General features: G+C 46.2%; 1 protein-coding gene across 1 annotated transcript in view; it reads right to left on the minus strand.

Moving 5' to 3' along the window:
- Positions 1-15,592, minus strand: part of SPG11 (SPG11 vesicle trafficking associated, spatacsin) — a 1,688,331-nt gene that overhangs the window by 1,137,030 nt on the left and 535,709 nt on the right. Inside the window, exon 13 of the mRNA XM_069624201.1 lies at positions 9,651-9,722. Within this exon, the coding sequence (XP_069480302.1) occupies positions 9,651-9,722 (72 nt within the window). The remainder of the gene's footprint in view (positions 1-9,650; positions 9,723-15,592) is intronic.

Raw genomic sequence — 15,592 nt, forward strand, 5'->3', positions numbered from 1 at the left:
CGGTCCGGTATAGCTGTGTCCGCGTACATTCTGCCTTGCTCGTAGTGCGCACTCGTGCTCCGCATTTTATCCCTGTGTAAAGGGCTAGTCCCACATTCTGATTCAGATGGTTTTATTTGCAAGTAGTTTTCCTAAAAAGAGACCAATATTTGGTTGTTTCTGTTGCCTTTATATCATATGAAGACTGCCTTCCAAGTAAAACATTGTTTTTTACTTTATTCAGTTTCTATGGAGGGCAGATGTTCTTAGAAAGCCCCACAAGTTCTTGGTAGATGATACCATAGACCGATGGTATATGTAGGTGGGTACAATTAAAACATGATGACTGGAACGGTGTGTTTTCGGTAGGTACTCCTATATCCTGGTGGGTGGCGTGGTTTGCACTTTTTCTAAACTCCAAACGCAGAGTGATCAAAATATCATGGTCTTTCCTTTTGTTTTGTGGAACGATCAAGCTGTGGTCTGGCATAGAGTTTTTTAAAACTCTAGTCCATCTTTGCCAAGGCACAGTGTAAAAGTGAGCCGACTGGTTTCAGTGGTATTGGGCAATGAAACCACTTTCATCAGGGCTGATACAGCTAGCATAGAGTGACCTGCTGTTTTCAAACTTTAATGCTGTTTTCACGAGAACCCGCCCTCATCATGGTGTTCCCCCTTTAAATGGCGGTCCTTCTTCCAAAAGGAATGGCTTCAGTCTTCCTACAGGGGCTGTTCATAATCAGCTGCATGTAGTGTAACCTTAGAGATTTGTCTTCTTCTCTCAATCTGTTACAGCATATTCAAAAGCTGGCGGCGTAAAGGGCTGTTAGGTGTGCGTGGTTATTGCCAACTGCCTGACTCTGCCTGACCTGTGTGTTGGGATATGTCAGGTAAATGGCTCTGGTGTTAGTCTGTTGTCTGTTACAGTGTAAGAAAGTGTTCGTGTTGGAAAGAGGGGGGCGGGGGTAGAGCTTCTAAATGTCCTCCAGGGTAGGATGGGGAAAAGGTGTTACAAAGAAGGGGTACCGCCTCTCACCTGTCGGTGTCCCACTTGCACTCCCCGAAGACTCCTCATCCAGGTGATCCTCCCCCACTGGTCCACCCCAGGAACTGGATCCAATAGCAATAGCCATGTCCTGGCCACCTGGATGACAGATCTCCAGGGACTAGCGGGTGAGACACCTTCAGGTTTCTTACAGAGCACAGTAAAGACAAAAGAGTAAGTGGGGCCTTCCCCACCCACTATGGCAGAAGAAGCCTCAAGAAAGGACAAGTCATCAAGAGTTGGCAAAAAAAAGAAGATAGCCGCATTTTAGTATAATGGTGACCAATGTGTCCTTTACTGCAGCTGCGACAGCCGCCTGCGTTTAAGTTTCATAAACAAATCGGTACAAAATATCCACTGCCACTAGCCACTCAGATGAACTTGTCATTGTACCTAGAACGTTACAGGAGAAGTGGAAAAAGGGATACATTGTGTCCCCTCAGTAATCCACATAAGGTGGGGTGTGCCGATTTCACAAAATAAAAGTTAGGTGCGATAGAAAGTATCATGCCTAGCCTTGGAAACAGTAGATATCACAAGGAAAATAAAAATGGCAGCTCAACGAGCTCCCAGCAACACTGCACAGAAATAATAAATTGCAGATGCCTTAAGCGGTAGAGGAAAGCATTACTCCAAAAAGATACAACCAAGAGGTAGAGTAAAAGACTGAGTGAGTCCATCAAAAAGTGCCTGGGGCCTCACAAGTGGGGAGAATATTTCACAGCAATCAAGTTCTACCTTACAAATACCATAACAGCCAAGATTCCCAGTAATCATGTAGAACAAGAAAGCTCAATCTTGTGTGTTTTTGTGTTTGCAAAGATATGCGATCCCCCATCTTGACTAAGACCCATCCTGCAGATTTTCCCAGAGGGAAATTCGACATATTAGAAAGATATTTGCAGAAGATATGACAATGCATTACTTACAGTAAAAGCATTTCTGATGGTTGTATCTGCTTAGATTCACATGCTGTGCATAGGTCCGACATCCAGTGGTCACTGCGGAGTATTGCATTTTGTTTTTCGTAGTCGAAAAAGGGGACGTCGACAAGGCGTGTCTGTAACACTATCCCTATAGTGACGTGCGTTGTACCCACAATCCCTCACGCGTCGAGGTCCCTCTGTTTGTATTTTTCTGCCCTGAGGGAGCCTTCTAGACGTGAGTGAGTACAGAAAAGAGAGAAATATAGAAAAGGATGTCTATGTTCCTTCCATCCGAGCGGGGAGGAAGGGTGGGCGCATGTGAATCTAAGCAGATACAACCATCAGAAATGCTTTTACGGTAAGTAATGCATTGTCTTCTGATGTTTGTTAATCTGCTTAGAATCACATGCTGTGCATAGACTAGCGAGCAGTACCCGGAGTTGGCGGTGGGTTATGAGAAGGAACAGTAGAGAAAAGATGTCTTAATACTGCCTGTCCCACCTGGGAGTCAGATCTAGAGTGTGCATCTAGACAGTAGTGTTTTGTAAAGGTGTGCACAGAACTCCAGGTTGCCGCTTTGCAGATGGACTCAAGGGGAACATTTGCAATGAACGCTATGGAAGCCCCAGTGCCACGGGTGGAATGTGCTCTTGGCTTGATGGGTAGTTCTCTCTTAGCAAGAGTGTAACAGAGAGTGATGCATTGAACAATCCATCTAGATATAGTGGACTTTGAAACTGCATCTCCTTCTCTTCCTGCTGCCACAGAGACAAAGAACTGATTAGTCTTTCTCAGTGGTCTGGTTCTTTCCATGTAGAACATGACAGCTCTGCGTACATCTAGTGTATGCAGACTTTTTTCTCCCAAGCTGGAAGGGTTTTGAAAGAACGTTGGTAGTTCTATTGACTGGTTTACATGAAATTTCGAGATGAATTTTGTTGCAAACCTTGGGTGTGTGCGTAGAACCACCTTATCCTTGTGAACTGTTACGAAGGGGTCTAGTACAGAAAGAGCCTGTAGTTCACTTACTCTCCTAATGGAGGTGATAGCTATTAGGAAAGCAGTCTTAAGAGTGAGGTCTTTAAGAGTTGCCTTGTGCATGGGTTCGAAAGGAGGGCCCATGAGTCTAGAAAGTACCACATTTAAGTCCCATCCGGGAGCTGGGTTAGCTATCAGAGGGTGTATTCTCTTTACCCCCTCCACGAAGGCCTTGATAACTGGTATCTTCCACCACGACACTTTAAGTTGGGAAGTGGTGTATGCAGAAAGTGCCGCTAGGTGGACTTTAATGGAATTGAACACTAGACCTGAATCCAGTAAATGGGTCAAGTACAGAACAATGTTAGTGGGAGAGCAGTCAACCGGGTTGATGCTCTTACCTTTACACCAGATGACAAATCTTTTCCACTTGCTAGAATAGCAGTGGCGAGTATTAGGTTTTCTGGCTTCCCTGAGGATGTCCATACATCTCTGCGGGAGTTGTAAATGTCCAAATTCTATGATCTCAGGAGCCAGGCTGCTAAGTTCATGGTCTGAGGGCATGGATGCAGTGTCCTGCCCTTGTCCTGTGACAGCATGTTGTACGGGCAGGGAAGTTTCACTGGGGGAGATAGGGACATCTCCATCAAGTGAGCGAACCATGGCTGCCGGGCCCACATTGGGGCCACTAGTATCATGGTACCTGCTCCTGGTGCATTTTGTGCACCACTTTGTTGAGAAGGGGAGTCGGGGGAAAGGCGTAAACAAATTTCCCTGACCATTGAATCGACAGACCGTTCCCCTTGGACTGGTTCTGGGGGTACCTGGAGGCGTAACTTTGGCATTGTGAGTTCTCCATAGTTGCGAACAGGTCTATTTCCGGGAATCCCCATTGCGTGAAGACGTCTAAGACGATGTCTTCGTGCAATTGCCATTCGTACTCTTCGGGCAGGGGGAAGTCTCTGCTGAGTTTGTCTGCTAGCAGATTGAGTTCCCCTGGTACATGTTGTGATAGTAGGAACATGTTGTGTTTGAGAGCCCACTTCCATATATTCTGGGACAGCTTGGACAGTCCTGGAGAGTGAGTGCACCCTTGCTTGTTGAGGTAGTACATGGCTGTGGTGCTGTCTGTGAGGACCATCACTGTCTTTCTTTGTAGGTGTTCCTGAAAGGCTTTCAGTGCTTTGAACACTGCTAGTAGTTCCAGCAGGTTTATATGCTTGGATGCTAAGATCGGAGTCCACGATCCGTGAGCAGTCTGATGGGATAGGTGAGCCCCCCATCCTGTGAGGGATGCGTCTGTGGTTAGAGTGGCTTCCACTGCGGGTGTGGCAAAAGTTTTCCCTAATAACAGGTTTTCTTTTGTCCACCACCGTAGCGAGAGAACCAAGGCCTGCGAGACCACCACTAGATCGTCCCATTGTCCGCTGGCCTGACACCACTGGCTGTAGAGCCACTCTTGCATTGGGCGCATGCGCAGGCGCGCGTGAGGTACCAAATAAATACATGACGCCATCATCCCTAGCAAGCGCATTGCTTTGCGTACCGTCACCTCTCGACCTGCCACATAATGGGGGATCTGAAACAGCATGTTTTGGACCCTCTCGTTGGAGGGGAAGACGAGGCCGTCCTTTGTTCGAATTAGAGCCCCTAGGAATTGTTTGATTTGGCTGAGGTCTAAGCTGGACTTCTTTTCGTTGATGGAGAAGCCCAGTTGGGACAAAAGGTCTATGGTCTTTTGGGTATTGGAGAAGCATGTTTCGTAAGAATCCCGTTATGAGCCAGTCGTCGAGGTAAGGGTATACCGGGATGGATAACCTGCGCAGGTGGGCCGCTGCCACTGCCAGTACTTTCGTGAATACCCTTGGTGCAGATGCTATCCCGAAGGGTAGTACTCTGAACTGGTAGTGTTTGTTCTCTATCTTGAACCTGAGGTATTTTCTGTGCGCTGGCAACATTAAAATATGAAAGTATGCATCTTTCATGTCTAGTGTCTTTTTTCAGTAGCTCTTCTACTTCTTGAAGAAGAATGGTGAGGTGTTCCGGTGTCATGCGTCGGTTCCGTGGGGGTCTGTACTTCGGGGAACCGTTGAATTCGATGCAGTATCTGTGGGCTATGGTGGATAAAACCCAGCGGTCTGACGATATTCCCTCCCATGCTGATAGGAACGATGTTAGCCGGCCCCCGACCGGTGATGCATGGGAGGGGACCCGAATCTTCGGGTCATTTGTTGGTATTGGGCGTGGAACCTGGGGGGCTGGAGCCGCGACCTATTCCTTTGCCACGGCGTTGGCCTCTTTGTCTGAACTGGGTGTTGTTACCCTGGTTAGAGGGCCTGTTGATAGCAGAGTAAAATTGCTGTTGGTTTTGCTGCTGGCGTTGGCCACGAAAGGAGCGTCTATTGCCATAGCCGCGTCTGTTAGGGGGCCTAGAAATTTTGTCATGAGTCTTGATGGTATCAAACTCTTTCTTCGCATGTTCTAGGGCCTCATCAACTGCTTTCCCAAACAGATGTGTTTGTTCTATGGGCTTATTTATCAGGGAAGCCTGGGTTTTCGGCTTAAATCCCGAATTGCGCAGCCAGACATGGCGTTTGAGAAGTATTCCCTGAACCAGGGAACGGCCAGCCGTCTCTGCGGCATCTAAGGAGTTCTTTACGATGCCCTGGTTTATAAGAGTTCCCTCTGAGATTATAGCTAACAGGCGTGAACGCAGGGGTTCTGGTGCGTCCTCTGCTTCGCTGCGCAGCTTGCTCCACTGTGCATCTGCGTAGCTAGCTAGTAGGGAATTGTTATTTGCAATCCTAGTTGAGAAGGCGGCGGAGGTCGTGATTCTCTTCCCAAGTGCATAGAGCTTCTTGCCCTCATTGTCAGGTGGTGCCTCACTAGTGGATAGTGGTACCCCCGCTCTTTTTCTTGTATTAGTAACTACGAGGGAGTCCGGAATAGAATGTCCTCTGATGTACAAAGGGTCAGAGGACGAAGGGCTGAAGAGCTTTTCTATCCGAGGGTTGACCCCTCTGACTAAGGCAGGATTGGAAAGGGAAGGAGTTATTCTTCTCTTTATAGAAGCCAGGAGCGGAATAGACTGACTAACAGGGGCTTTTTCTTTAATAACTTTCTCTACAAAGTCTATGTCAGGAAGAGTTTCCCCTGTGTCCATTTCAAAATGCGCTGCTGCCTTGCGCAATAGTGCATTAAGTGAAGGTTGGTCATCTATGGGAGAGGTGTTTCCAATAGGTGAATCCTTGGGAGGAGAAGGGTGAAAGACATCAGGGTCTGAGTGCACTGATGGGGATTGCCAAGGCTGCACTGATGGGGATTGCCAGGGCTGCGAGGTAGCTGTATCTTCTTCAAAAGCTCCTGCACTAGTGTAAGGATCTTCTTCAAACCCCTCTTCCTCATGTTCTTCCTCTCCACCCAAACACTCCTCATCTTCCTGGAGGTATTGCTCCTCTTCAGTGAGGTCATATACGTCTGTAGAAGGGGGAAACAGCCTAGGAATCTTGACCCTAGGGTCAACCTGGGGCCATTCTCTTGGTCTTTTGTGTGTGGGTGGGTTTTGGCTTCCCAAAAACCTTTCCATTTTCTCCATACAAGAATGGAGTCTTTCAAGGGTCTCATGGGGGACCCCTGAATAGTCTAGAGGGGGGAAATCAGTGTTTTCACTTTCAAAACGCTTAGAACGCTCCCACAACGTCGAAGAAAGGTTTCCGTCGCCCTCTGAAAAGCCCTCCGGTAGTTCAGAAGTGCCCTTAGATGAAGGGGGCAGTTCCTGGCTACTCTTGTGCTTTTTCGGCGTTTCTATAGCTTTTTGTGCGGTATTCGACGTTTGTTTCGTCATCCGCTTACGTTTGTCTTCAGAAACAATTCTCGCCAGGCTCTCGACAACGAGTTTGTCAGTAGAGGGCTCTGGTGTCGACGTTGCCTGCGTTACGCGTTGTTCCTCGACGGCCGCTCTATGGAGCGTTACGTCGGATGATTTTGAGGTAGCGCCCGTGTTTGATGAAAGCCCAATCGCTGGTCGCGGCTGCGTTTGCGGGTGGGGCTTGAGACCCTTACGGTCTGAGGTAGACGCCGGAGTGCCCTGCGTCCCCTTCGGCGCTGATGGATCCTTCGTCTTCGACGAAGAAGAGCCGTGGGTTGTGTGCTTAGGCCTATGGGGTCTATGTGCGTCCTTGTCGCCGGGGTGTTCCTCCCCATAAGCAGGGCGTGAGCCGAGCCCGTCGGGGACGGACGTCGAGGAGCGCGAGCGCTCCTTCTGGGGGTTAATGGCTTCCGTAACGGACGTCGAGTTATCACCCTCCTCGTCACTTTCTGTAACAGCGGCGGCGGGTGAGGAAACTGACTTCGACATAGCGTAGTCCGCCCACCTCTTAACTTTTCGTTCTTTAAGAGTTCTTGGTTTCAAGAGCTTACAGGCCGCGCAGCTGTACTCCTTATGATCGAGGGGCAAGCAACGATTACAGAGCTTGTGTTTATCCTCCTAAGTGTATTTGCCCCTACAGCGTGGGCAAAACTTAAAAGGTGTCCTCTCCATAGCTGAGGCAATAATAACTGGTGATAACAACCCCAAGGGAAAGATAGGGGAGAAAGAAAGACATTCTCAAAGAGAAGATAAAAGTTCGAACCCCCACTCTCCCTACTGTATGTTGGCCGGCGAGGCCAGGCCACGTGTTCGGCAGCGCCGAAGGATCTCCTCCGTCTCTTCCCCTCCGTCGAAAACTTGCTCCGCGGAGAAACAGCTTCACAGCTAACGTCGAGGGGAGGGATCTTTAACAATATAATAAGTATAATTAAGGACCGAGGTCTGTAGTAAGTATTTGCAATGTCTCTCTAGGAGCTCCGCGTAAGGCGACCAGAAGCTGGGCGGAAAAAAACAATCTGAGGGACCTTGACGCGTGAGGGATTGTGGGTACAACGCACGTCACTATAGGGATAGTGTTACAGACACGCCTTGTCGACGTCCCCTTTTTCGACTACGAAAAACAAAATGCAATACTCCGCAGTGACCACTGGATGTCGGACCTATGCACAGCATGTGATTCTAAGCAGATTAACAAACATCAGAAATTTTTTTACATATTTTAAAACCAAGATATTTGCCCTCGGCTCCCGTTGGAAAGATTTCCAAAAACTTTATTTAGGAACTCAACAATACATGAAGCAAGGTACGTTGTCACAGATGAGTACACGATCATATATACTCTACAGAGTACATTACAACACCTTATAAATGAAAAACATCATACTCAAGAATAGTAATAGTAGGAAATGCAGGTGTTTGTTTACATTGTATTTCACACTCAATATCAAAGGGTGACATTAGAACAAATGCAAATAGTCCTAAAAACGGGATCAAATGCGAAAACCAGGGAGGGATATGTATCTTCCATATCGGTAACATTGGCCAACTCCCAGTGGCCTTAAGCACAAAAGGGAGGGGATTTAAATAACCAGTGTTTGAGAATACATCTTTTGTCAATCAAGCAGGCAAGGCAAAAAACATTCTGTGCAATCACCGGCACTATACCAATGTTGCCAAGAAGGTATTTTGAAGATAAGGGAGTAGCAAGGATATCAGTGATCCCCATTAGTGTTTCGGCCACAGTCCTTCAAAAAACTGTGAGAAGAGCATATGCATAAAATCAGCTAGTGAGATTGGGAACTGGAACATTGCTCTGTGCTAAAATGGTTAAATTAAATTATCCTCATTGGGGTACAATACAGCTAATTCAGAACCTCGAATTGAATCAGCTGAAAACGTGAATTAAAAGTCACTTTTCTGGTTTAAAGGTAACACCGGCCCCAGTGTGCATCAGTCATACAGTACTGTCAGTCCAGTCTTCTTCCCATTTACTCAGGGATTTTAAAGGTGATGCCACTATGTGGGGTTGAATACTATTATATGCAGGTGTGATCAACTCCTATGTTTCCCAGAGTGAACAATTGGTTGTACTCAAGGGTGGGAGTCTGGTTCACAAGAGAAGGACGGCCCGTTCTGTCGAAAGACGGCTCTCAGGCAGAAGTACTATAGCTCTCAAATAAAGTCAACCCAAATTTTGGTGTTAAAATTCTTAATAGAGACAACACTACCACCTAGAAATGTCACCCGGGGTCACAACACCTCCTCAATCCCATATGAGATGAAGAGAAGGATCAGAGGAAGTAGACAATCGGGAAGTTTTTACTGCATATACTACCAAGATTCTTCAAATCAAGATAGGGGCACCAGTGCTGACATTCTCATTAGGCAGGCTGCAAACCTGTTAAGGTGGAATTATTTGCAATAAAAACACTTCTGGTAATTCAATATGCATAACTATGTTGTGGTATTTTATGGCTTGCCTGCGTTGTAACGATATTCATCTATCACTACTGAACTGTGCCCCTTTACTCTCTGGAAGAACAGCCTTGTGCTCAGCCCAGATACCAGAAAGACAGCAGCATGAATTACTTTGAAAGATCTGAAGTAATTGTAAACCTGGCTGTGGACCGGATATGGTTGAAAGGGACTTATCTGGCCCGACCTGTGCCTCACATCCTTAAAGGTAAGATAGAATTCCACAGTGGGGCAAGGGTAGAAGGCAAGGTATTTAATCAAAATACTAAACTTCTGAATTATATAGCAAACTACTTATCATTTACCAAATACACCAACAAAAGGTGATAATAATCAGCACAGATGAGCTTTGGGCACTGGGTTGAACTGATGTACTTACCAGGAGATTTCGAATGTGTTTGTCTGTAGTGTAGAGGCAGATCCGGTGCAGCTCCTCCTTCACACTCAACCCCTGCATGGGAAGGTCAGGTCAAGTTAAAATATTGTATATTTTAGTCGAAGAAGTAGGCAAACAAAGAAAAGAATATAAATCTCAAAGTTATACACAATTTAAAGAAAATGTAACAAACAAATCAGTCCATCAAATCAGGTGCCAGAGGTGATCTTTGCAAATACCTACGGAATACACAAGTTTAAAAATAAATGATCAGATTTACAGATCAAACTAGACTTTGCATTAAAAAGTACACATAACATTATTTTCATTTGAATAGTTTTAACACGCTGGAGGCGGTTGTATCCATTATTGTCATCCCATAAAAAATGTGACCCGTATAATGGCAGTAGCCACAAAGATTCAAGTGGCAATTCACCCAACCAAGAGTGTAGATATTTTACAAAGAAATTAGTTTTGGGGAGGACTCACCAAAGCCTGTACTCAGGCTATGAGAGACACTTCACAACTCAGTTTTACTGGCTATTCCAAAACTATCCTTTGCATCAACACATCATATCTCCAATCATATCTAATGTTTCCTTTAAGGGGCAACCCAAACACTCAAGTACAAAACTATATTTTATTTGATTTCACATATATAAAAGCAATACAGTATATGTTCACTAACAATACACACATTTTTGAATCAAAGGGTGTTGTGATGGGGTTAGTAAAGTGCACCTCAATTGTCTCTAATGCAACACAACTTTGTTTTGGTGGATTTTCGCTCCATCGAACTCAGTGGATTTTCTGGACTCTGTGCCAAGTAACCTCAAACCTGAACGTTTCAATGTAACATTATAATTTCCACCATCTACATCGGTCAAGCCTAGTTGGCACCCACAAAAAATCAACAAAGAAAAGTGATTGACTATGTTTTTCCTGGCTCAGATATGCATTTACTCAATAATGCACTATTTTCTTTAAAAACAAAAACATAATGTCGATTCCAAGATGGCCGCCGTTGGGAGAGCACCGTAATCGATGCTCTCCCGAACCTCAGGGCCTGCAATTCACTCTCCGTGAGCAATTATGCCCTCCCCAGGCGCATGGCATGGCACGGCTGACGAAGAATAGGTGGGGGCCAATACATCACCCCTCCCCCTGAAGTAAAGGTGCAACGACTAACTACTGTAATCGAGGGACTTCGGCACGGCTATCTGCTGGCCGGGACACCCCTGAACCGTCCGTGGCCAGTGAGGAGATCCGGGGACCTCTTGTGAAATCAGAGTCAGAGGCTCGGTAAGAAGAAGAAGAGAGGAGAAGGAGACGCAATCGGCGAAACCACGACCTTAAAAGAGACGGAAGATCAGAGGGAGATTTCTAGTGGGCTGCCTCTCTCAGTTTGCTCCTCCAGGAAAAGGCCCAGTGGTAAGCAGAGAGGTTCAAGGCGCCACGGACAAGGGACAGAGATGCTACGGGTGAAGTGGACGGAGCAATAGTCTACCGATTGGGGGGTAAGGAATATCCCACCCTATCCAGGAATCCGGTGCAGAGGGGAGCATCTCCTTAGCCACCGAGCAGAGTGGAGCAGCAACAAGGAGGTGAGAAGGAGAGTGAGCCCGAGGAGGGACGCAGATCTCCACGTTTGAGGAACACAGGAGGAAGGGGGAACAGTGCCGGGTACTTAGGGCTGTATCCAGCCCAAAGCGGAATCAGTCCCCAGTCCATGATACCAAGTCACATTAATGGAAGAGGGACTGTAGGAACACACTTCCCTAAGGGGTGAGAAGACTAACTACACGCTCCCAATTGGAAAAGAGCTTCCCCTTGGGAAGAATATCCCAAAAGAGCACGCCCATAAGAGCTATCAATAAGTAACTGCCATTAGAACTTGGCACAAGAAGAATAGAGGGGGCTTGCCAGTTATTTGGTGAAAGGACAATAAATGGGACACTTTAGAAGTTGCCTAAATATACTAAGGGAAGAGAGTGGGGAGAGGAAGTCAAGGAGAAAAAAACTAGATACCGGTGAGGGAAGATAGAAACAAGAGGAAGGACGGAGACACAAAAATGTCTAAAAATAGGGGAAATGAAGCTCTACCAGCCTCGAAGGTTACCAAGAAACCCCTGGAAAGCAATTTGCAAAACATGTGGAGCAAAGAAGGCAGCTCACCCCAAGGAGCGCAACAGAGCCAGGAAAAAACAGAGCAAGGAGGACCCCATACAGAAGAGGGTCAAGATCAATCAGTGATGCAGTCACTAGTTAAGCAATACTTTACTGACTTATGGGACAGAATTGCAGACAGAGTCCAAAAGCAAATGGATGTAATGAGACAAGACTTAGCAACGGCGCTGCAGGATATAAAACGGGACTTGATTAAAATGAAAGAAAGGGTTGACTCCGACGAGAAAGCCATTTAAGAACTGACGGAGAACTCAAGGAAGACTGAAATGTTGGTGGAACAACTGGCAATGACCACCCACAACCTTGAACTATAGGCTGAAGATCTAGAGAATAGGTCAAGGAGAGTTAATATTTGAATTAAAAACTTGCCAGAGGAAGTCCCCGATAAGGATCTTGAAACTGTGGTTGGCATTTTCGTTGACCTACTGGAGCTGGAAGATCAGCCGGAAGTGAAGATTGACAGAATCCATAGGTTAGGGCCCCGAAGAACAGAACCGGGGGCAAAGTCAAGGGACGTCCTGGCAGCACTACAGGATTACAAAATAAAGGAAAAGATATTGCAAACCTCAAGGAAGCTGAAACAAATAACTTATAATGGGGCAGAAATAATGCTTTTCCAGGATCTATCTCCGATAACATTGTCTAAACGAAGAAAAATGGCACCGGCCCTGAGCGCACTTCAAGATAAAGATATTCGGTATCACTGGACGTTGCCGTTTGGACTGGTCTTTGAGTGGCAAGGGAAGCAGTATCGGATATCATCCCATGAAGAACGATAAAGAGTGTTGGGAATTGAGGAGAAAGATCAGGAATTAAAGGTCCCTCAAGCAAAAGGTTCTGGCACACTTGAGAGTTGGGAATGGTCTATGCCGAAACCAAAAAGAAGCAAGAAGGGAGGTTTTAAACCACAACTGAAAGGCCCAGCACCCTGAGAAGAGTAGGAGTGGGGGATTCTTCCTGCAACATAAATGAGATGTTGAAATTGACAAAGAGGTACAAGGGATTATCCGATATGTAAGCCTGGGTAGGGCGAACAATGGGATAAACATGACAGGTCCTGAGGGGATGGGGGAGGCAGGGGCGGAATCTGGAATGGGTTTGGGAGAACCCGCAAGAGTATACACTGGGTTTAGTAAGGGGCTCAATTCTCAAGAGGAAAAATCAGGGGGTTGGGGGGGGGGGTAAAGGCTGGTTGGGCTCTCCCAGTAGGGGGGAGGGAAGAGAGGGAGATATCAGGGAAAGGGGGTAGGGGGTGAAGAGGTCAGGGGGAAAGGGAGGGGGGAGGAAGTCCGTGCACGATCCTGGGAGGTGGCACAATGGTTGTTGTTACCCCGTCGGCAATGGATATGCATTATAAACTCACTGTAAACTCCTTGAATATTAATGGGTTAAACTCCCCTATGAAGAGGAAACAGTTGGAAAGATATAGCCGGAGGGAGGCCCCCGACATAGCAACATTACAAGAGACCCATGCGCAGACCCGGGACAGGGATAGAATTAGATTCCAAGGTTATCGCCAATTGTATCAAGCCAGTGATAACAGGCCCTCTGGAATAACTTAGACCTCATAGTTACGGACACTGAGGGACACCCAGGGCAGATACTTAGTCCTGAATTTAAAGGGGAGGGGGAGGGATCCACGGTAGCCATGATCTTCACACCCAACATGGGACAAGACACCTTTATTAAAAAATCTTTGCCGAAACTGGAGAAATTTACTAAAGGCCCCATTGTTCTGACAGGGGACTTTAATTTGGCATGGGACCCAGAAAGGCCAGGATACACAGGGTAAACCCTCAAAAGAATTGGTAGACAAGGTGGTCAGGCTCGCTCTAGTGGACGTGTGGAGGGAACGGGAAGGAGAAAAGGATGGGTTCACATTTTTCTCACTCCTCATCGAGGATTGATTGTATGTGGTCCTCTCAGGCGCTGTTTGGGTGGGTATTGGTTATAGAGGCGGAGGCAATAGTCCTATCGGATCATGCTCCCATGGTTTTGAAAATTCGAAGGAATCCAGGCCGTTAGGACTTTAGAAATGGTGGTACCACACATTCTTGTTTAAGGAAGACACTTTAAGGGACGAGTTTAGGGAAGAGAATTTCTTTAGGGATAATAACCGCATTGATACACCCTAGCAGATGAGGTGGGACGCGTTCAAGGCAACGATTAAGGGGAAAATTACTGCGACTAAAAGCCACACAGACAGAGATGTGAGACATGTTGAAAGGGAAGTGGAGGAGGATTTAAAGGAGCTAATGTTATGGGTGCGAGTGGGGAAACAAGAAAGGAATATAGGGTCATAAATGGTCAACTGCAAATAATACAGGCTAAGGCGGCAGAACAATCCCTTTTACTCCAAAAAACAAAAATATTACATCAAAGTGAACAAAACAGATAGGGTACTAGCTAGCATGTTGAGAGGGAAGGAAAAGGCCAGGACCATTGTAAAAATAAGAGTGAAAGGGGGCGGTACTAGTACGGAAACCGAGGACATTGTCAGGACGTTTGCAGATACTACGCAGAGTTATATAGTTCAATGAATCCATTGGAATCAAAACAGCTCTAATATATAGGCAAAAGTGTGATGACAGAAATAACAGAGCAGGAGAAACTGGCTCTGGAACAAGATATCACAATCGATGAGGTACAAAAAAGGTCATAATGACACTGCCACTTAATAAGTCTCCAGGTCCAGACGGCTTCACTTCATAACTTTATAGAGCATTTAAGGAAATATTACTCCCTTATCTGGTACCACTTTTAAATGAATTTGTGAAGGCAGGGCGAATCACTCCTTCAATGGAGGAGGCAAAGGTCGTCCTATTGCCGAAAGTGGGCAAACATCCGACCTTATGTGGCTCATATAGGCTGATCGCTCTAATAAATGTGGATTCTAAGATATATACAAAGGTCCTAGCAAATCGCCTAGATCAAATTCTCCAGAGAATCATTTGCACAGACCAGTCAGGATTCATAAGGGGTAGACAGACGAGTGATAATACAAGACGGATAGCCCATCTTATAGAGAAAGTCAATACAAAGAATGCCCCTGCCTTTTTGGTAGCCTTGGATGCCAAAAAGGCTTTTGATGTAGAATGGCCGTTCTTGTTCCTTGCTGTGAGGAAAATGGGTTTCAGTGAAAAATGTCTAACAATGATTAAAGCGAAGTGCCAGAATCCATCACTATGGCTAGCAATAGATGATTTCTTATCAGACTCCACTAATGTACAAAGGGGCACAAAGTAGGGCTATCCTCTATCGCACTAGCTCTATGCAATTCATTTAGAGCCTCTCCTGGCGGCAGCGAGAGCCAATGGGGAGATAGTAGAGATACCATTTGGGGAAAAGTACCGTAAAACAGCAGCTTTTGCCGCCGACATGTTATTGACACCAACAGACCCAGAAGTATCTCTTAACGCTATGGAAAGAGAGATGCAACAGTTTGGGGCACTTTCGGGACTGAAAATAAACACTCACAAATTGGAAATCCTGAACTTGACGCTACCAAGAGAGATTGAGAAGGGGCTCAAAAAGGTGCTCCCGTACAGGTGGGTTGAGAAGGCCATAACATATCTAGGAGTCAAACTAACTAAAACAATGGAGGAGCTATATTCGGCCAATTATCTGCCTCTTCAAGAGCCAATAAAGAACAAACTGATCAACTGGTGCCCCCTGGCGATACCCTGGACAGGTAGAATAAATGTCTTAAAGATGGTTAGCCTTCCACAATTGCTGTACAATTTTATGACTCTCCCAAT

This window comes from Ambystoma mexicanum, chromosome 11 (assembly GCF_040938575.1).
Source record: "Ambystoma mexicanum isolate Mex_15411 chromosome 11, UKY_AmexF1_1, whole genome shotgun sequence".
In the NCBI taxonomy this organism is placed as follows: domain Eukaryota; kingdom Metazoa; phylum Chordata; class Amphibia; order Caudata; family Ambystomatidae; genus Ambystoma; species Ambystoma mexicanum.